This window comes from Orbicella faveolata, unplaced genomic scaffold (assembly GCF_042242905.1).
Source record: "Orbicella faveolata isolate gen_17 unplaced genomic scaffold, um_ofav_v1 contig_1, whole genome shotgun sequence".
Classification (NCBI taxonomy): domain Eukaryota; kingdom Metazoa; phylum Cnidaria; class Anthozoa; order Scleractinia; family Merulinidae; genus Orbicella; species Orbicella faveolata.
Window position 1 is genome coordinate 5,352,344 of NW_028301536.1, and position 22,417 is coordinate 5,374,760.

Here is a 22,417-nt window from a genome sequence, read left to right on the forward strand (position 1 = left end):
TTGACCAAAAATGCAGAAATCTCCATGGAAACGTCCCTTTAAAATTTTAGATATCAGAATGACCAAAAATTTTCACAAAACTCGAAAGGCATACTGCGGAAGCCCTAAATGGAGAAAATCATTGTCTCTTAACCAAAATTATACAGATCCATTTGAATGAAAATATTGTCCTGTTTCTCAATTCCCAAGTAAACTCGCACAAGTGAATATATAAAAAAGCATATATTTGAACTGCGGAGAAAGATATGAAGACATAACGTCTTCATATTTTTCTCCGCAGTTCAAATATATGGTCTTTCATATATTCACTTGTATCTTCACCATCTACGAGAGATATATTACGAGCTCACAACGTGACCAGCTCCCACTTGGCTTGATAGCTCAATTGGTGAGAGCACTACGCCGCTATTGCAGAGGTCATGGGCTCGAATCCCGTTTAAGTCTGAATCTTTTCAGGCTTAAATTTCACAGCTGCCTAAGCTGTGTATATAACTGCGATGACCAATCATTTCTTAGTAAGTAAACTCATACCCCTTCCATTGTGGAACCTGAAGCGAGATGTGGTTGGGCCATCTCCACAAGGGTTTACCTTCTAAGAAAGCGCATTAAAATTATTTTACAGCTCGCTCTACAAAAGAAAAGTTGTTTTCCGTTTTCATGACGTCATATGAGGTCACATGACGTTATTAAGGTTACTTCCCACCTTCAGAGGCCAAAAAAATCGTTTTTTCTTTTATTTGACAAAATTTAAGTTCGTCATTTTATCTAGTGTTTCCAAAAGAAAAACATTAAAAATCTCAAAAAGCGGCCGAGTTATTTAGAAAAAACGTATTTTCAAATAAAGTTAATAAACTAGGAAGGTGTCACAATCTTGCCAACGGGCGAGAACCCTGGGGAAATTTTCGCGGCAAACGCTCATCGTTCGTATTTCATGTCATTTGCATATTTTTATTTACATCACGCACTTGACAAAAATTTCCACGTGGAAGCTCTTTACGCTAACTCCTATGGAAAAATCAAAAGTAGAAAAAAGGCCTTGGGTAAAGAAAACGAAACAAACCGGCCCAAAGAAGAAAGAAAAAGCTCCATATTGTCAAGGAAAGAAAAAAAAAACTTGCTGAAAGCGACAAAGGCCCTTGGTTGGGCCAGACGCCTTCGACAATCTCGGCGTCTGCTGAAGATCCGGAGAGTTCGAATATCCTTGGAGCAAGTAGCTTAAAAATCAAAGTTAACGTCAGTGCAGGCTGCGAACAAGATTCTTCGTTAGAATCTGGCGGAAGTGATGAAGAAAATGAAACCTACCCAAGGGAACTCCTTTCAGCAATAAGGGTATTTCTTAAGCTGTCCGTCGATTCCTTAACGTCTTGTTTTTCAGCGGCACATTTTCCGCCTTTAACCTTTTTGGCACGGGTTTTGCCTTTGCCTTTGCCCATTATATAACGTCGCCGTCCTGAATTGAACTCCACTGAGCGAGATGAAAAAAGACATGTTGCAATGCGATGCTTTTCCCGGGAAATCTTGATCTATTGTCATAGGCACTAGGAGGTCCTGTTGTTCCATTGGTTTGCGGTTTTATTAGGCGTGATAATCTCCGGGCGTGGCGCGAGTTGTTTACGAACCTTTACAAGCTAAAATCTCGCATTTGATTTTTGGGGAAATACATCCACTTTGAGCGAATTTATAGGGTATGCAGATTTGACGGATTTTCGTGAAACTTTGCCAGAACATTCCAGAGATAATGACAAACCAAAGTGTGTCGGGAAATTTGGATATTTAACACATTTTTCCCGTGGCGTCCATTTACGCAACACGTCTCGCATATTTTTAGCTACTTCAACTTTAGAAGTGGATATCTAGACAACCAATCAGAATATCGAAAAAGCCCGACACACTTTCGTTGATTGATGCCTTGTGAATAAGACTGTGCAGCCATTTTGCTCGTACTGCGGAATCCGATACCCGATAAATTCAATAGAAGAAGCCTCGGTCGTTTCACGCCTTACCGCCTCCTGACACTTCCTGAAAGAAAACATTGCTGAAATTGTATTTTGTTCTTAAAGTACATTTATTAAACTTTCTTATGATATATAGTTTGTTGGGATTTTATTGAAACTGGCGCGCGTACGATTTTTTTCCCGAAGGGCACCTGCGAAGGTGGGAAGTAACCTTAAGTGTTGTTCTTAGGTGTAAAAGGACAGGACCAAAAGAACGAGGTCGGCTTTTACTACTTCCACTTTTTCACGGTATAAAAGCTTTCTGAAAAGTGTTACCAACGGTGACCAGGCCATTTGACAGTGAAAGTTCAACAAAACGAGCAACTCTCAAGGACTCCATTGGATCGGCTGAACACCGGCCTTAAGTTGGCAATTTTGCTTTGGCAACATCGGTTTTCACAGTTAGCCTTTTGAAACAGCTGAACTCGGTAGTTATAAAGGCGTTTAATGAATAAATAATAGCCTTAAAAAATCTATAGAGTTCTTGATTAGAACTTTTGTGTCAGTACTTTTTTGGTCAGATCTTAAGCTTCTTGGGCGGGAGGAGGAAAAAAATCGTTCGAAAAAGGGTTTTGCTGGATGGAAGGCAGTAAAAAAGGGTTCGAAGACCAAGGTATAAAACCACTTTTTTTGATATAGAGTCAACAAGACGAGGATGATCTTCACTTGACGGTCAACTAATGGTCCCCATTAACGGACCTAACGAAGCAAGAAAAGTTAAGATAACCTGCAGAGGACAGAGTGAGCAGAGATAATACAGTCGAACCTCTTTTAAGCGGTCAGTTATCAAAGGCCCGAAATTATTGTCAGTAAAATACTGCAAATTAAAGCCCTATTAACCGGCCGCCTCTAGCTCCATTTAGCTTTGGAAAAGGCGATGACAGATAAGAGTCCGAAATAGAAAGGCACGGCTTGTAAACGCATTCAAACACGTTTATTAGAACAAAAACAAAGTAAAGCTTTAGTGATTGTCTTAGAGAAACTAAACTGAAAGAACTACGTGTGAAATAAAATGGAACGATACAAAGCATGTAATGAATGAATCATCAGCCTTTTCTGATGCTCTTCCAATTTGAATATATTTTCCGAAACCATCACCGCTCACCCAGGGAACGGATGGCTATTGTAAGCTGGTTTCACAGTGTTACTTCAATTCCAAGAATGACCAAAGTTCAAAATTAATCAAAGTGGCTGTGAGCCACTGAACTTGGAAAATAAATTATGAAAGGGTGTTGTGAGGCACTGCTCATGTAAGGAACTTCTTGTGATGTGAGGGCACTCTAGCTTTCGAACAAGCCCATAAAGCCTTTTTCCATTCAGGGGTGTATTGTGATATTTGCAAAATGAAAAAGTTCGACGATAAGAAGCTGTTTGTTACTCAGGCCTGCCTACACGTTTTACATTGCATGTATCTGTACATGTCTTCCTTGTGTTATAGTCAAAAACGGCAAGATCATTTTGTTTGGTCTAAAGTGATGTATAGATTGAGCGAAATACTTGAGCCTGCGGGAAGTAAATGAATAATTAATATTTTCATCATAGGGTAACTGATGAACGATTAGCTCAGTATGATAAGCGCTGGCTCGCCATACGAGATATAGGGAGTTCGAATCACCGTCGTAGCTACTATTTTTTCCTTTTCTTCTTCATTGTTTCTTCTTTTCCTGTCAAGAAACCATGTACCGAAAGGTAGCCTTTTGTCTTTCCGTTTCTTGTGTTAAAAAATTGTCTGGAGCCTTTAATCATTCGTTTATATCGATTGCTTTCGAATTCACAATGTCACGTAGGTTTGTGAAAGAAAAACCACGAAGATTTGCCCTGAATCGAATCGCTGAGGAAGAACCATAAATATTTTCATTACGATGAAAAAATCGGTATACCTTCTACCTCTCGAAAATAACTAACTTGACAAGCTGCAAACGACTGTAAAACGGCCTTAGACGGCTGACGCGAGTCGAAACCAGGGGGGGACTCCTGCATGAAAAGGTCGGGGGTGCTCGTCGTCTTGGGTACAAATCAAGGATTCTGGTCTCACTTAGGGTGTTGATGACGAAACATCACCATTTTTAGCTGTCAAAGTATTCTTTAGGATGCACTCGAGGAAATAATCATAAAAGAAACGCTCTCATTTAACTTCTGTTTTCAGGCTTGATTTTCGCTGATCTCTAAAGTACGCGAGTCAGGTCTACAAGTGCGCGCGGGACACTTTCTTGAACAGTCGCTAGTGATCGTACCTATTCCGTTTTAAGTGGTATCTTTTAGGGGTCTAATGAAGCTCAAGCAACGTCCAACTCCCTTCGGAGTTAAATTCATATTTTCCGGCGAGCGTCCCTTGCCTTTTCATATGGGAGACCCCCCCCCCCCCCACGTCCCCCCCGCCTGGGTTTCCAAATGTCTAACGGGAAGTGAAGGAGTGATGGAGTGAAATCGTTCCACCACTACAACTTGGAAAATAATATTTTTCAAGTTTAAAAAACAGATGCCAAATTTGATTTGACAAGATAGCAACACTTGAGAGCAATAATTCGTAATTTGCTGCTATTCTGGGTTTCATTCTTATCGCTTTAAGAATAAATATGAATCCGACGACACCTAACCAATACTGTTTTAAAATGTTCCTTAGCAAAGCCCTCTATACATACCTCTTATGCCACTGACATATTTAATTTATTCCAGCTTCACCTAGTCAGTTCAAATTGTACTTATATTTCAAAAAGAGAATCTGCATGAATTAGATGTTTTATCATTCTTCAGAACTGATAATAATTCTCCATTTTCTCTCTCATGGTCATTAGTTTAGGTTTTCTACCTATTTTGAAATTTCAGTTTCAAAATGACAGGAAACGCGAATAAGTCATATAATTAACTGACTATTTGGTCTCCCCTGCTTTTAAGACAGGCTAGACTCATCATTTGAAACATTTGAACTTTGTAAATTGTAAAAAAAAAAATCTTACCTAATGAACAAAACGCATTCAATCGTGCACGTAAAATGACTAGCAATATTGGTGTGTGCGGAGTTTGAGTGCTTTAATTAACCGAACCACGTCAACAGATTGACATATGATAATTTAATTTCTAGTTAAAATTTGAACCAATAGAATAAATTAATTTTCTCTGAAAACAAACGTGAAAAAAAGCCGTAGCCAATGAGCCAGCGATATCGTCAAACGTTAAACTTAACGGGAATTCCAGTCTTTTTGCGACCATAAACGACTGCTCACAGTAACTGAAGGAACTGATAAAGGTGCGGTTTCGTCAATCTAACCATTGCAAGCAAATAAAAATGGCGAGTATTTCTGTCAGCACGACTCTTTATAACTCCCTGTCGCCTTTTAATGTGACATTGGTCGTTTTTTACTCGATCATCGTGGTTGTAGGCCTCACAGGGAACAGTTTAGTCATCACCATTGTGTGTAAAACAAGGTCCATGTTTACCCCAACGAACATCTTTCTGGCAAACGTTGCGGCGGCAGACATCATCTCACTGTTGTGGTGTCCAATACCTTTAGTGATTGGCCTTTCTGGCATACACGTTTCTGGAAAAACAGCGGACTACATTTGCAAATTTTTTACTGGATACTCGGTGACCTGTCTTACTGTTACGGTGACGTACCTAAGTTTGGTGGTTTTAGCGGTGGAGAGGTTTCATGCCATCGTCAAACCCTTTCACTCCACACTGACGTTCACGAACAACTATATGCGTTATGTTATTGGTTTGATCTGGATAACCGCAGTGGTACTTTCCTTGCCCGGGTTCATTCTTAGCGAATACGATGAAAAGTTGGGAAGATGCCTGGATCCTTGGACTCTTGAGAAAGCAGGTTCACTCAAATGGCTTTATGTTATGTCATTGGTTGCGTCTCTCTCTTTCTCGGGTTGTTTGCTTTATTGCTATTTTCAGATACTGAAAGGAATATTCATTAACAGAACCGTTTGTTCAGCTGAAGCTGTATCTTCAAGGCAGTCGAATGCAAAGGAAAAGCGAAAACTGGCTTTAATTTCTTTTACTGTCACAGTTGCTTACCATTTGTGTTATCTGCCATTTTTGGTGTTTGAGCTCTACATAGCTTTTCAACCTTATCAGGCAATTTTGGACAACTACGAAGATTTGTACAAAGTTTATCGAGTCGTTGGGTTTGTTATGTACGTAAATTCATGTTTGAATCCATTTTTTTATGGCTTTCAGAGCTCAAATTATCGAAAGAACTTTATGCGACTCTTTACTAGAAAAACAAAGTTAGATAACAACAGCATCTCGTCCAGGTAAAGCATTACCCTAAGGATGTTGTTTCTTCTCAAAAAAAGGAAAACAAGGCAATTTTATAGCACTGTGAACATCACTATTATGAAGTTCAAGTTAATTAAGGATTTCAATTTATAATTGATGTGTTTTAATATTTTTACCATGTCGCGGTTTGTGAAGCGTCATAAAGGAACTGTTAAATTAGTTCATTTCTCAGAACCTTTAGCACTGTCATATTTTCGGTAACTTTGTACTAAGTAGCTCAGATAAAGGTTTCCGTTTTTTTTCGTTTTTTCTTTCTTTCTTTTTTTTTTTTTTTTTGCTAAAGCGAATACATTTATAGAAAAACAATTTTCAGTAGCGTAGGGGAGAAAGTTGTAAATATATTTTTCTGCGTAACTGTTTATTCACTGTTCGCTGATTAAATGCAAATTTACGTTCTCTAATCTTATAAATTTTCTTTTTAAATGGAATCACAAATGTGTATGCTAAAGTTCAAACAACAGAAATTAACCTGGGCAAACGCATAACATATATTTTTCGTTTTAAAGAAAGATTTTTGAAATGAAAAATGAAGATGGATTCAGCTTTGCAATCAATAGATGTGCATGCAATTATAGGAAACATTAAATGAAAATGCCAATTCACGGAGGCTCTGATCACGTTTTTTCTAATAAAGGCTAATTGAAGCCATTCCGCAATTAACTTGACTTTTCTGTGGTCGTAGCTTTTTATTCCTGTATTTATTAAGTGCGACTCATTAATAACTTAGTTCAGTACCGTTTCTCCACGGAAAGAATCGTGTCTTATTGGCGAGCGACGTAACATTTTCATGTTCACCATCATGAAACACTGCTACCCAATTTTTAGCCCACTAGAATGTTTTTTTTTTTTTTTTTTTTTTTTTTCAAACAAAAGATTTTCAACTGATAAAATGAAGAGGTTGTAAAAAGACCGAAGGAACATCTGGCGAAACGGAAACAATTCATCACCCCTGAGGTATAACTCGAAATTTTCGGTCAGCATGCCATCCGGCTCTTAAAGCCAAATTTTCATAAGTGAACAAGACAGTTAGCCTCGTCTACACAAGCAATTTTCATGTTACAAATATATTCAGTTTGATCGTGAAGATGGCATAGCAAGTATTTTGTAGCAGTTCAAAGTCTAGTGCGCCAGTAATGACTTGTTCTCACAAGAGATACGCAGAATCAAGGCGAGGCTGCGTGGTCGCCCCCCAAAAATATGGCGCTTACGTACATTATTGCCACATTTTATATGAGTAATAAAAGTAATTGTTCGAGTAATTTTTTGAGTAATTTTTCTTATATGACAACTTGCAATAGAGCAATCTTAAAATTTATTTCACTGAACCGCATGAAGCCCAAGCTGAAGCAAATGGTGTTCGTTACGGCCGCTGAGAATTTAAAACGCTCATTATACTTAAAACATTTATGAGACATGAAGGACAGCAAAATTTTTACCTCAGTCCGCCCCCTTTGACGGAAGGGAGAAAATGCACCCGACTTCTTTTGTTGTTGTGTTACTAAATTTGTTTTTTACTTATATTCGCTGAGAAACGACTATACAAAATTTTCGCTGGATGTATTCATAGTCAAGATATTTCGAGATATAAGTGAAGAGAAACTTGTGATGATTTCTGTTTTAGGGCAGGGTTGGAAAATACCATCAACGAATAAAGAGCTGAACACGCATACAATAGAGTGATTTTAAGCTCGATAGAATTACCAGGTTAGCGTTTTGAACGCGTGAACTCGATATTTTTATAAGCTTTATTACTAAAAAGATAACTTCGGCCAACTGAAAAAACCGTAGTTTTAACCAAGTTTTACAACTCTCTAATGTCAGTAAACGTTTCTTTTAGGTAACTCTTTTATATATATGTAAAAAAACAAACAAAACAAAACAGCGGGCTCTAACAACAAAGCCCTCGATTCATAAGAAGTTGCTAAATCCAAGCTGTCATAAACAGCACCAGTAGTCCAGTCTGGATCATGATCAGACAAAGTGTGGATGGTGAAGAAAACGAAGCCGCTTTTCCTCCATAAGCTTTTTCCCATGAGCGAGTCATCCCAGCGTTGCAGAAATCCTCGTCTTTACAACATTTTGTCTCGCACCACGAGCTTTCCAATTGCCTCTCAAAAGTCTCTCTGCACTTCTCTTCTGGACACCAGTCTGGGTTGTAACAAGCCTTAATGAATTGATGCTCTTGCTGTCCATTCCGTTTGAACATTCGGTGAGACATATAACAGACTTTTGGAGGTTTGCACTCGTTTGTCTTGATAGCGTGTTTGTTGCAGTCCTTCCACGACAAGTTAGAAAAGCACTGAAGACAACGAAGACATGATGAATCTAAAAATATAAACAAGTTACAGGACTAATTCGGAGCGGATTCAATTCGTAATGATGCCATAATGTGTTTATTTTAAAATATCGGCTGCTAAGCAACCAATTACAGAATTGATCATTATTTTAAAACAAATTTATTTCCATTTGTTTTCCACTTAATCCCAGCATTCGTCGCCGTTTTGTTTCGGTAAAGATAAACATCTTGGGACTTGGGAAGGAGGTTGCACTTCTCCGCGGCCAAAAGAGAGTGTGCAGAACGACACAAAGCTCAAACCCTACAAACTAGAGATATCACTTTCCCTCACCGACAAAAATATCGTGTGTTTGCTAAGGATGGCTAGATAACGCGTAATCTATAACTCAAAATTTCAATCGCGTCGCCTTTCTTTCAAAACAAGTTATGCAAACCCTTGACAGCATCTCGGTTTTGAATAATTGTCTAGAATTTTCCCAGCGCCCTCGTGAGGGCGAGATGAGGTGATGTAAACACGGAAGAGGTCCTCTATAGCTTTTTAAAAATATACAACGTTTTGCATCAGGGGAAATTCTACAGCTCGAATTGCATTCGACACGATGGGACTAAATTGGATGAATAAACACGAGCTGAAAACCGGGCGACGTTAAGTTTCCCTAAGCATTTCATTCCATTGTTGTGTCGATTGACAGTGTTAAGTGAACATCTGTTTTCACACGTGTTACTCGTTAATGTATTCAACAATCGACAAAAATAATCTGTTGGTTGGAGAAACTGCATGCCTTATAATTATTTAACCGTTTGTGGCACGCCCCGTGTTGTCACAATGTTACTTATTGCCTTTTTGTCTGGCAAATACGAAGTTTAGCACACAGAAAGAAAAAAAGATAAATATCATTGTCCAATCAAGAACGGAATTGCGGAATTAAACAAATCAGTGAAAATAACACTTACCTAGTTATTTATTTTACTGCGGGTTAATGCGATAGCGAAATTGCACTTAAGTTCAAACTCTAGATCTTAACTTGCTTGGCTTGAAACTCTAATGTATTCCCGTCTAACACGCGTTAAATAATTGAACTGCTCAGTTTTCTTGAAAAGCAATTGAGAGTTTTCTCTCGTTCATTTGCCTTACGCTCCCTGATCGATGAGATTCGAGCAAAACGCGGATCAATATCAGCAGCTGGGCAAAGTCCCTTACGTAAAAAACTTATTTAAATTACTTAAAAGTCCCCTATGTAACTACAACAATTTAAACTGTTACAATTACTGTCAGGACCCCCTATACAGTTCTGTTGTCCTAAAAGTTCCAACTTCCCTAATAATTCTTAAAATTTTTCAAGATTCTTAAATGTCTTAGAGGTTCGAACTTTAAGAGTCCTTAAAGTTCGAACTTTAAGAGTCCTTAAAGTTCGAATTTTAACAGTCCTTAAAGTTCGAACTTTTAGAGTCCTTAAAGTTCGAACTTTAAGAGTCCTAAAAGTTCGAATTTTTAGAGTCCTAAAAGTTCGAACTTTAACAGTCCTTAAAGTTCGAACTTTTAGAGTCCTTAAAGTTCGAACTTTAACAGTCCTTAAAGTTCGAACTTTTAGAGTCCTTAAAGTTCGAACTTTAAGAGTGCTAAAAGTTCGAACTTTAAGAGGCCTTAAAGTTCGAACTTTAACAGTCCTAAAAGTTCGAACTTTAAGAGGCCTTCAAGTTCGAACTTTAACAGTCCTAAAAGTTTGAACTTTTAGAGTCCTTAAAGTTCGAACTTTAAGAGTGCTAAAAGTTCGAACTTTTAGAGGCCTTAAAGTTCGAACTTTAACAGTCCTAAAAGTTCGAACTTTAACAGTCCTAAAAGTTTGAACTTTTAGAGGCCTTAAATTTCGAACTTTAAGAGTCCTTTAATTTCGAACTTTAAGAGTAATAAAAGTTCGCACTTTAAGAGGACTAAAAGGACTAAACTTGCTCTATATCAGCACCGCTAGGACTCTTTAAAGTTGTGGAAGGCATCCGGCATAGCAACTAAAAATGGCTCTTAAAGATCTGATTCAGGCAAGTGTTCTGAAGTCAATCGGTGTAGTTGAAGATCTGACTCAGTTAAATCTGACTGGCGGGTTCAATCACAAACGTATGCTTCCTTTCTCCCTCACCTGCCCCCACCACCTGTCCTCGCCCGAAATAAAAAATTGACTTCTAATAGTGGGTCATTTTGTAATTCAGGCACTCCGTTTGTGTTAAACTAAGTCAATATGGTGGTGTATCAGCAAAGCGTGTAACAGGAGGTGAAACTGTTTATTTAACTCAGCAATAAACAACATATATATCAATGATTACAAGTTTATTCTTTCGCCGATTTACACAGCAATGATTTGATGTTTTTGAAATACAGATGCAATGATTGCAATGGCCAACCTGTTAAACTATCAACTTCATACAACTTTAAAAGTTTCTTAATGCAATACTTGTAACAAAACTAAATCGACTGTCTTAAACTCCTACATGGATTCGCATTTTGGTAAAAATATTGACCCATTAATCATCTACATATCATTGATAACTAAGGTAACTAAGGTAATTGTGTAGTAATAAAGTAGTTTCAAAAAGGTCAAAAAGATTCTTTTCATTCAGTGGTGAAATGCTAAAAGTTCTATTTTTTTTATTTTTATTTGTTCATTTATTTAATATTTAACCAGCATTTTCTCACTGATTTATCAATGATACAGCTAAGTTATATCCTGAATGTAACCTGAAAATAAAATCAAAGAAGAATGTATTTACTTTTAATTTTCAGTGATGATAAAGCCCAGTTAAGAGTACCATTAAGTATCAGAAAGTGAAGAAACTCAGGACTCGAGAAAAACCTTTTTTTCCAGTTTGCCTTCTGACAAGCAGCACTCAAATTTTGCTTGCCCTGGGCAAGTCTTAGTTTCCTTTTTTTTAAAATTAGATTGCAGATTACTTGCCTAGGTCCTTGGCAATTGGGCAAGTTAGAAATTTAAGTTACTTTTCTTGCCTCTGTTATGGACGAATGAACGATGGTGCCCCCTGCATCGATTTAAGGTGATTAGGTTCATCTATTTTTTAACTGTGAAGGGAAGGGGAAAGTGGGTAGATGATGATGTAAACAATCATAAAATTATTTTAGCCCAAACAATGAAAAACGTATTGGATTCCAAACAACTTCCTTACTGTTCCACTATCATCGGCCACAGAACTCTCTTCCCGGGGGCGTTTCGAAGTGCCAACCTAAAACAAACAAATAAAATGTCTTACATCCTTGAGTGTCTTTACCTTTACCATGATGTATTTTGAAACTTCAGTAACAATCCTTTGAAGTTGATAACAAATCTTAGTGTTTGACCGATTACTTTAGCTTAACTGTTCAGGTGTTAGAAATACAATTGAAATTCAAATCAAAGGTCTCTTTGAGGTTACGACTATTTTGCATGATGAAATACATGCATCAGTTTTTGGCTTTGTCGCCAAAATAGATTTCTTTCTTCTGTCCCTTGTTTAAACCTCTTAAAATCACGCTTTAATCACTGCGTATTTTGTACTGACTGGTCGTAACTGATATTACTTTAACCCATACATGTTCACATGCTTAGTGACCAATTTATTTGTTTCCGCCCCTGCTGGAAGGAGCCCAATGTCATGTCATCTAGCAGCTCATGCACAAAACGCTGTTAGAACAGGGAAGTTTTGCTTTACCTTCCCACGCTCGAACAGAGTCTCTTTAATCTATGATAATTACTAGAGTATAATTTGTACCTGGGCATCTAAAGCTAACAACCTTTTGCGTCGAACCTGGAAGGAGTTAAAACAAATAATTTCATGAGTTTTTAGCTACAATAATAATCAACAGGTTAACTTTTTACCTAACTTGCTTACCTGTGGTTAGTGCCTGTGGATTATGCAAATGGTAGGAAATGTGGCTCGAAATACGTTCTGCATTGGTATGATTAAATTAAATATTGCAGTACAAGCAATTGAGGCATACCCCTCAATATTACATTTTATTTAATGAATCGATTATTCAAATTTTGAATGCACTAGACGTTTCGAGAATGCAATGATGAATTGATTACTGTCAGTGCTACTTTACCCGAATATACATGTACATATAATGGGTTTTATAATTAACTAAAAAAATGAATTTGATATCATTGAATCTTGAAATGACTATAACGAGTGCAATAGTGAAAAAATTACAAGATTGCAGTCTTGAAAAGGCTAGTGGGTTCAATATTCAAGTAATGAATTCATTTATGTATTCTTGAGGGGTACACTTTAACTGTAAGGAATAACACTTACCTCGTCATCATCAGCAACTGTTTCATTTTGACTTTCTTGGGTTTCTTCTGCATGTTTTCTTTGGTCTTCCTGCTCCTGAAAATGTTCGGGAGAACTTTCAAACCTGTTTCATCCCTTTTCGATGTCAATTTCCCTCAAATTTCTACCCATGTCTGTACCATTGAATATTTTCAAATTTGGTTAAAAATTGAGCACGATCAGCGTTTTCAATTGAAACTTACCGATAGTAATAATTCCGCCTCTTGTCGCCTCCGTATTACTCTGTTTTGCTGTAAAAGTTCCCTGTAATAATTTACCAGTTTGTATTAATATTGATTACAATTAAAATGTTGTAATAACAGAAATTGTGACAGTTCTTGCATTTGGCAGATTAGATTGGAAAAGTGTCATCTAGAACAAATTTCTTTCAAAAGACTCTCATGCACTATGTAATCATGAATGATTACTGTTTAATACACCAATGACACTAATGTTCCACAAGCAATAAGTCATACTTTTGACTTTTGCTGTGTAAGATTCATTTTGCATGATTAAAATGCATGTAAGAATACATCACAAAAAGAATAAATCATGTTCCCTACTCGCTTAACAATTACTACTGGAGAGAATGGAGAATATTTTATTATAGTGGAGGAGATACAGTGTAGAAGCAGAAAACTTAACAGGCGTTCCTCAATTCATTTATAATAACAGTACTTAACTCTACCTTCCTTCTAATAAAAAGTGACAAAAGTATTACTTCTACATTCATTAAGCCAAAATAGCATTCAATACAGGAAACCTAACTAATAATACTAGTCTTACCTGTTTGCTTTGATAGCCTCGGCAGCTTCCTGAGCATCCTGGATTGAATCGCTCAATTGAACAAGGAAGTTGTCTTCCTCTCCTTCAATGGGAATTTTAAATATAACACTTCCATTAGCATGTCTAAGCATGTGATTACTTCCCATTCACAACCTACATGTACATATCATTTCTTCTCAAACCTCAGGAACCACTGCATAATGTTTTTACTAAGGGGGTTCTTTTCATCTCTTCTGCTTTGGTAGTTTCTTTCTCAAGAAATTTACAATTTGCACTTTTTAAACAAGGCTAAAAGAGGGCCACTCATGACATAACCTTTTATCTCAAATTAACATTTGACACACACACACACATACACAAGCAAGGTAGTATTGCATTATGATCACCTGTCAAAATGTTTCCTACAACCATCCTAGCTGCCGATGCTGTTGGATGCATTATGTGCACCTGGATGTCACTTCCACTGTTGAAGATTCCCTGCTTTCCACATGCTACAATATAGCAATCAAAGGACACATCACCTTTTTGCAAGTGTTGTAAGGTAGTATCAAATAATACAAAGAATTAGTTTAAAGCAACATCAGCCTTGCTCATAACAGCCAGTCAATGGACAGTGTCTGGCCAAAATGAATATTTGTCCAGACAAAATTTTGGTATGGCAGTCATTTTGACTGGTCAGGTACCTCACTTTCAAATTATAATTAACACCACTGGCCACCATTCAAAAATTATTTTGAGCCCTGTAACATATGTAATAGTAGCATACCACAAATTAGTTACCTTCCTCGTCAAACTGGCTCCCTTTCAAAGCTACATGTACATAGCAATTGGCCAGCTGTGGCAAAAGATCTATTGTCGTCATTAATGATCTGAACCAAAAAGGTAAAAAAAGTAATAGTTAATGAGGCTCCTATACGGTATTGTTCACAACAAAAGGAAAATGGTTAAATACTACAGTGTAAAACATGCATGACCATGTGAACAAGAAGATACGACAAGCTGTCATAACGAAAACACAGTGTCTTTTATCAAGAAAATGAAGAAAATAGCTGCATTAGTTGTACTACATGTTGTATTCCTAAAAAAAATCTTTAATACCCACCTAATAATGCTAATGGCCTTTGCACTTGGGATATATCGAAGAAGCACTAGTGGAGTGCAATCTTCATGGCTCTGCCTCCTCATCTGAGAAATTATAAGAAACTCTGCTGTTAAATTATTATATCCCGCATATACCTCTACGTGTTTTGGGGATTTGTACTCTTATACATGTATTTTTTAAATCCGGGATTTTTACTTTATAACACTAATTAAGCTTAATAACATCATAACACAACTTTTTGACAGATATTTAGTTTACACTCCCTCGCTTGGGCCTACTTTGCATAAAATATGTACACACTTAAAGCAATCTGCCCTGCCACAAATACTTCTAAATAATCATAATCAAACAGTCATCACAACTTAATGGGATAAAATAAGATAGTTCTTTTTTTGAGTACCACTCAGGCCCAAGCAAACTTCACATGCTTATTCTTCTAAGGCAGATTTAGAGGGAGATGCAGGGGGTGCAGGCCTGTCCGAGATGAAACCCTCTAGATCTTCATATTCACTTTCAAAATTTGTGTACTAATGCACTTATGTGCTATTAGCAAAAAAGTTTGGTGTGTCATGAACATGCATTCACAGTCGATACCTCAGGTTCTTGTTTGACAAATCTATAATTATCATAACGTGAATTTGCTATCACTTACTTCCTGAGCATTAAGGCAGAGAAACTGGAGCCTTTGTGGTACTTTATACGCTTCCATCAACTTTGTCAAGAGCTGCACATCATATGCAGGTCATGCTGATTCATCTGAGGAAATGTATGTATACTTGTAATAATGAGACAAATATGCACTGAGTGCAAAACCACAGTTTAGTACTAGGACTCTCATTGTTGTTAGAGTGCAGAAGAATTGTTAGGCCAGTTTTCTATTTAATAGATGTTTGTGTAGTGCAGTGCCAGCAAAGGGGTTAGGATGCAATACCATGATTCACCTGAGCCATCACCTGGGTTCACTGCAAAAATTTAAAACCTAACTTAAAGTGACTTGTAAATTGATGATAAAAATTGCACTTATCAACTCACTTGCTTCAGCACCTATCAGATGATTGCACTCCTCTTCTACAGTTCCAACTAAAAATGGAAATCAATGTGATTATTTAAATCAGTACTGTGTATTGTAATTGGATTGTCATTTAAAGTGCATTAATCTTTGAACATAAATTTTCACATTGTGTAACTGTAACCACAGACAGGTTTAAAAATGTTAAGACTGTACTTTGCTGTAATTCTGGTGAGTTCCTTGGTCTATCTGCATTTTTTAAAAAAAAGCTTTTTCATTGATGAGCGTATTAATGATGGGCACTTGATCGTGATTTAATCAATATTACGTAACTTTGGGCTCCTCAAAATTTTTCCCAGACCGAAGCCTTGATGATAAATATGGGTTATTGACCAACAGGAGGTTGAGATAGATGACTGGATATTGACCAAGTTCTTTTTTTTTTTGCATGTTTATGACCGTGACAAAGCTAATCACAGCATGATATTCGGTTCATCTTGCCCGCTTACAGAGGTGGTCATATAATAATTTTCTTTAGTGCCTGATCGTGAGATATTTTTTAGGAATGACGGCTTAATTACTTATTTATACTAGTGACCAGATTAATTATACATGTTGTCTCTTGACACTTGTAATTATGTGTGATTGTGGCACAATATTGATATCATCACAGTCTTTAATGAAACATCAATTAACTTAAGTTATATTTTTCTTAACAGTACTGGTTAGGATCATCAACATTTACCTTCTGTTGCCTGATCAGCACTCTGATTAACATCCTTCGTCACTGTACCACTGATAGTGATTGAATCTACAAATCAAACCCCAACTAAATGTTACTCTAACATAGGAATTATTTTGTGACCAACACTATACAATTGAGTACCCATTTAATTTTTTCTCAAATCTATCTTTCAAATGCTGATGCCAGAATAATAAATTATTATTAAGTCAAGAATATCAAGAACATTAATACATTCAGCTGTCATAGTGCTTGTTTACTATATCTTGACTTACTATAAAATGTCTCCACAATCTTTTCCACCTTCCTTTGTACAGAATCTTTGAAAAGAAAGTTGAAAAAAATCATTGCCCATAACTGAATAACTTGCAACTACAGCTGTAATCAATACTCTCTCCCTAACTTATCCTCTCTGTCCTGGCATGAGACTTCCGAAATGAAGCACTTCTCATTATCACAAATGGTAACGCTTAAGATCTGAAGTCTTAATATATTAAATGCCTATACATCAGACATACCTTTTCCAAATATTACAACTTGAACTTATAAGTAGACATGTTATCACGATAGAAGATTTACCTGTACATTTGGGCACTAGGGTGGGAGTGGACGAGAAGACTGGCGTCCCTAAATCATCGTCACTGTCATCATCTGAAGAGTGAGGTAAATATATAATTAAAAACCTTATCTCGTAATTGCAACACAACTATCAATTAAGATACACACAAGTACAATGTAACAGTTGACTTGTATGGAAGTTTTAAGACTTGTTATTTGCCCGTAATAAATTGCTCCAATTCTTTCGAATTTGGATACGGCATCTGATTGGGTTCTGTCATGAAACGATGTTTTTGTTCCGGAAGGCAGTCGTAGCACACACAACCTTTTTGTATGGGTGAAAGCTGTCTGGGTTCTAGATGCAATGCTTCATGATTATCACTAAAAAACCATCAACATGACTTCTCACGTACTGAATGCCATTTGTCTGTCACACAACAAAGAAACGCAATGCACTGACCATCACTCAAACAACCACATCAATATGACTAGTATGACCAACAGGACAAATAAAAGCACCATACCGAATTGTGGAGCTAGGGCAGTACTGGAATCATCATCCTCAATCTCAATTTGTTGAGTTGCTGCATTTCCTCCTGTGCATCAAGAATTTAAAAACTATGTAAGTATATATGTATATCACTTAAAATTGGTCAGCAAATACTTCATAGACAACTGTTTAAGTTGATGCTCAAATTAGTGTTTAGAAATAGAATAAACAACTCCAACGAACCTTCAGCTTGACTTTGGCCGGCTTCTTGATTACTTGGCCCTGCACCATCTCCACTTTCTGTGAAAAAAATGAAATCCAATTGCTTTACATGCATAAGATCAAATGGTCACACAGATCACGCGTAACTCGATGTATAACTCATGAATCGACGCGTCACGCGTGGGTTTTCTTGCGCGCCGTACCACTTAAGGTGGCTCCATAGGGTAATCATTTATGGCGTTGCGCGCGCAAGCGTTATGTTTTGAATGTTGTTTTTGCATTTGTGTTTTTCACCCAGTCCTCTCAAACTTGCCAAATGTAATAAGCAATGATTAAATAGTGTTTTAGTACCGTCTATGTTAAAATTTTGGGTTTAAGTCTTAAATTATAAATGCCCAGATCAATGTGTTTTTCGCCGTTTTTAAGGCTTTATTTGCGATTTTCTTAAATTTCCTTCGGTGAAATCTTCCAAAATTTTCACAGCACATCGCACCCAGCAGGACACAAATTTTAAACACGAAAAAAGTAGGGTTTGTAAAGGCAGTTTTTTAGATTTTTTCAGATTTACGTCTTTTACCGCTGCTAAAAAAATGGACTAATAGATTTCCCTGGAAAACGAGTTCCGACTAAAGTAACATATTTATTAACAGTCTGCCAAATTTTACGGAATTTCACCGAAGGAACCTCGAGAAATTTCACTGTCAGTTTTGCTTTCTGTGCTCATGTTGACGTAATAAAATATAGAAAAACACTGACGTTTCCCTTCGAGCGCGCGCAGATTGCTTGAACTTTCGTCCCCAGCGCGCGTGCGATCGTAAAACTATAGGGAGCCACCTTAACATATATATTCCAGTTACATATTTCAGAAGCGCTTTAAAGAATAAAGGCCATTTATTTCCATTTCATTGAATCACAAAGATACACCAATTATCTTATCGATGGCTCGTTCGTCAAAGCGTTTAGCTGCGTTCAAATATGATCACCAATAATGCTACCTTGTAAAATAAAAGTGTGATTTGACAGCTACATTAACAGCCGAACAGGATACCGAGTTCTTATGCTCAATGTTACGTCGCTTACGATTTAGATGTTCTTACCGTCCTCTAAGCGAAGGAACACCTTTGCGCGAGATTTATAAATACGCTTGAGGGTGTCTCCGCAGATGTTTCCAGCTCTACCAGCCCGGCTTAAAACGGATGTGTTTCCAACAGTCTTATACAAGACAAGCCTAAAAAAGAAGATATTGATAACAATACAACACAAATCTCAGGATTAAGTCTTTGTTGTAAAGACCAAAAGTGATATTTATGTTATAGCTTCAGTTCTAGTACCTGGAAATGTTTGATTGGTTAAGTTGACCAAAGGCATTCATGACCAACTCAGTGATGTGCTGCGATGTCGCATTATTGCTAAATTCAATCTCCTTTATTCGTCCACTTGCCTCGAGTGTCTTAAGCGTTGCTGATCTAGGAACGCGACTATTCGAATCATCTGATCTCAGAAGTATAAAAGTTCTGGAGAGATTCCTGGCTCTTGGTTTTCGACCACCTTTGTCCGACATTCTTATGGAATTTCTGCGTACACCACACTAAACGATTCGAAGGAAGACAATGCGATGTGCCGCGTGGTCCACGGTACTCATGTTTCAGTGCAGAGTTGTTTGGAATCATTACCATATTTGGAGATTTTACAGGAAGTACCGTGTTAGAGACCATTCGTCGAGACTGTCAATATCGCAGCACTGAGCAAACAATGAACCTCATTGATATTACGACCCTTTCAAACGGTCCTATTTTAGAGTTGATTCGATGGTTGCAGGGTCACAATTTGCTGGCCAATCCACTAAGATGCAGGCCATGCAATCGAGCAATGGAGTTGACTGAGAGGAATGAAGATCACGTGGATGGGTATCTATGGTTAGTATTCTATTTAAAAAATTGCAGTACTAAAGCCCCGGGGGGGGGGGGCTACTTCCTTACATGGGCTATATAGGTATGTGCGGCCCCAAAGGGTACGGTTTTTCAGCCGTTTTGGTCGTAAATTGGCTATCGATTTTAGCCATTTTGCCGCCATTTTGCTAATAAGTAGGGTATCGATTTTTGCACTCTAGTTTTCAATTCGGTTTTTTTTAGAAGAAGCTACTTCTTCATCACGCCCTTCTTCTCCCATCTGCGCTTTGCCCTCTACCCCGTTTAACGCCTGCTACGCATGATAGATAAAGCCATTTCCCTAATTACGTAAGAGTCAGATCATAAATAGGGTATCAAATTTTTGGTCAGGTCAATAATAAATAAGGTATGGAAAATCGCAGATTTTGGTCATAAATGGGTAAGGGTTTTCGGAAGCGGGCCGCACACGTACCTTCGGGGGAGGAGCGCGGGCTCCTTTCCCGAACAGCGGCTGTTAATCGAGCTTACAACAGGGAGTCTCCTCCTCGCTTTGTGAATTCGGGTGAGACTTTTTGATGATACATCAATCCCCGATTCGTGATTATTTTTGAGGGTGTCATAGAGTAAACTAGTAATCGAGATGGGAGTCCCACTCTGATTGTAACGCTCTTCCGGAAATAAAAGTTAAATTATTACTCGAAAGTAACGCCATCATAAATGACCACCTCCTGACCACTTGCATGCTACGGCATTAAAACTCAAAGAGCTCTGAATTACTTCAAAGATGTCACGATGCCAAAACAATTAATTTTCCTTAGTTTGGCATAAATTTGACTGAAAACTATCAACAATTCTCCAATGCGACAGTGACGATCGACAAACTTTACGAAGAAAATTTTGACAATGTTCTATCCAAAGCCAAACTGAAATAATCTTGAATTGCGAATTGTCACCTTGCTTTTTATGGCACAAAATAATGTTGTGCGTTTTTTGAAAACGTCTGCTACGCAGGCTACCTGGTGCGCAGCTAAGGTTACCCTAGCTACCCTCCCCCAAAGGAGAAAAAGAAAGGCGGGAGTCCTAAGGTACCCTAGCACCATGGTTGTAATCAGGGCCTGAAAGAACAGACATTTATTTTTAAAATGCATGTGTTGCTTCTTTTTCACATAGGAGGTGCTCTACCTGTCGACGTAAGAAATCTCTCCGAACTGGAAGTTTCTTTGGAGAGCTGTCAAGAGTCCCGTTGGGAAAAATTCTCTTGTGTATGTATTTCTGGAGCGTTCGTGAGCTACGTACGACTGTTGCAAATATGCTCACTCTGTCGAAGAATACTGTCGGGAACATCTACGCATTACTTCGGCATTATTGTGGAAGAGATCTACAAGATAGACCCGTTATTCCATTCGGGGGTAGAGTGTACGTTGTAAAATGCGACGAAAGCCAGTTTAAACATAAATCCAAGGTAAGTCAGGGTCTTGTACATGCTACATATGTAACCTTAACACAACTGAAACCAGTATTTCCAGTTAAACCTTTAATCATTTAATAAATAATTTTAAGCATTACAGTAATGCCCAGTGAAGTTGACAAAAGAAGTGCTACTTCCCACGTATAATCTTGAGTATTAATTGTTTCCTTGTAGTATCAACGAGGGCGAAGACCAAGGGACGACGTATGGGTTTTTGGAGTTATCTCAACAGAGTATAACCCATGCCGCGGTTATTTCCAGGTGGTTCCACGGCGAGATAGAGCGACATTAACTCAAATATTGCAAAGGGTTCTTCTTCCGAGGTCAGAGGTTCACTCAGATGACTGGGCTGCCTATAGGAACTTGCCGCTTCACGTACCTAACGTTTCTTTGCATAGGGTTGTTGTTCACCAAAATCATTTTGTGGATCCTCTCACAGGCATTCACACGCAAGAGGTGGAATCGGCATGGAGTCAACTGAAGTACCACATTAAACGGGAGAGGGGCATCCGTCAGTTGGACCTTCAAGATTTTCTGAATGAAGAAATGTGGAGGCAATGGAGGGGACTAAATTCTGTGTTCACTAATTTGATTCTAATCATTCCACGATATTATCAACTTTAGACTGCTGATCCAAAAAACACCAAATGTGTAAATGCTGAGGATTAATAACACCCTGAGGAAGGAACATTTTTTAATGAGATAAGATTGTGTTAGAGCGTACCCGGCTCACTGTATGTTTGATAAATGTGTGCTCAACGATATTTGTTCATTTGGCTGTCAGTCTCGTTTCAACTTGAATTGCTTGAATTCACCAGTTTTTTTCGTTTTATCGGTGGCCCATGCCATAATTTAATTGATCGAGCAAGTGGTGCGGTTGCGCGTGGTCTTGAAGTTCTGACTCGCTTCCATGCCCTTTTGAGAGGAACTTTAATCAAGAATGATTAGCCGTTTTTAGTGAGTAGGAAATGAAAGTCAATCATAGAAACGGATAGTGTTGAGGAAGAAGGAAGAGGGGTGGGGGCTAAAAGTAATATAAGTGACTACTGTAAAATGGTTAAAGAAGGAAATTTGTATAATCGTTGGAAGTTGTCTTTCAGTAGCATTTCAAAGGAAAGTGGCAAAAGTTCAATTGTGGCCTTACACTACTGTATAATGATATAAAATCGTTAAAAAAATCCATGAGAATATTAATAAGGTACAAATATGAATTAAAATGGATGATATGATCTAATGAGCGAGTGTCATCTGGT

General features: G+C 37.7%; 4 protein-coding genes across 5 annotated transcripts; 2 read left to right on the forward strand and 2 right to left on the reverse strand.

Annotated features, from left to right (window-relative positions):
• Nucleotides 1–5,154: 5,154 nt before the first annotated feature.
• Nucleotides 5,155–6,686, forward strand: LOC149117811 (neuropeptide Y receptor type 2-like). Its single transcript, XM_089297860.1, has one exon. The coding sequence runs from the start codon at nucleotides 5,281–5,283 to the stop codon at nucleotides 6,262–6,264; it is 984 nt and encodes a 327-aa protein (XP_089153986.1). The 5' UTR covers nucleotides 5,155–5,280; the 3' UTR covers nucleotides 6,265–6,686.
• A 4,153-nt stretch (nucleotides 6,687–10,839) lies between these two features.
• LOC110046219 (uncharacterized) lies at nucleotides 10,840–16,566 on the reverse strand. 2 transcript variants are annotated; one of them, XM_089298011.1, is made up of 12 exons: nucleotides 16,541–16,565; nucleotides 15,819–15,866; nucleotides 15,439–15,542; nucleotides 14,787–14,869; nucleotides 14,465–14,553; nucleotides 14,071–14,175; nucleotides 13,685–13,766; nucleotides 13,102–13,162; nucleotides 12,881–12,955; nucleotides 12,338–12,373; nucleotides 11,756–11,812; nucleotides 10,840–11,312 (listed from the first exon to the last, which is right to left on the reverse strand). In XM_089298011.1, the coding sequence occupies exons 3-12, from the start codon at nucleotides 15,493–15,495 to the stop codon at nucleotides 11,295–11,297; spliced, it is 663 nt and encodes a 220-aa protein (XP_089154137.1). In that variant the 5' UTR covers nucleotides 15,496–15,542; nucleotides 15,819–15,866; nucleotides 16,541–16,565; the 3' UTR covers nucleotides 10,840–11,294. The 2 variants fall into 2 exon arrangements, with proteins under 2 accessions (XP_089154137.1, XP_089154103.1); XM_089297977.1 differs by lacking the exon at nucleotides 10,840–11,312 and having other exon boundaries at nucleotides 11,450–11,812; nucleotides 16,541–16,566.
• A 79-nt stretch (nucleotides 16,567–16,645) lies between these two features.
• Nucleotides 16,646–18,023, reverse strand: LOC149117812 (uncharacterized). The gene is made up of 4 exons (XM_089298413.1): nucleotides 17,829–18,023; nucleotides 17,620–17,691; nucleotides 17,117–17,188; nucleotides 16,646–16,857 (listed from the first exon to the last, which is right to left on the reverse strand). The coding sequence occupies exons 1-4, from the start codon at nucleotides 17,920–17,922 to the stop codon at nucleotides 16,781–16,783; spliced, it is 315 nt and encodes a 104-aa protein (XP_089154539.1). The 5' UTR covers nucleotides 17,923–18,023; the 3' UTR covers nucleotides 16,646–16,780.
• Nucleotides 18,024–20,911: 2,888 nt separating this feature from the next.
• Nucleotides 20,912–22,045, forward strand: LOC149117813 (uncharacterized). Its single transcript, XM_089298868.1, has 2 exons — nucleotides 20,912–21,158; nucleotides 21,339–22,045. The coding sequence occupies exons 1-2, from the start codon at nucleotides 20,961–20,963 to the stop codon at nucleotides 21,786–21,788; spliced, it is 648 nt and encodes a 215-aa protein (XP_089154994.1). The 5' UTR covers nucleotides 20,912–20,960; the 3' UTR covers nucleotides 21,789–22,045.
• The last annotated feature ends 372 nt before the right edge of the window (nucleotides 22,046–22,417 follow it).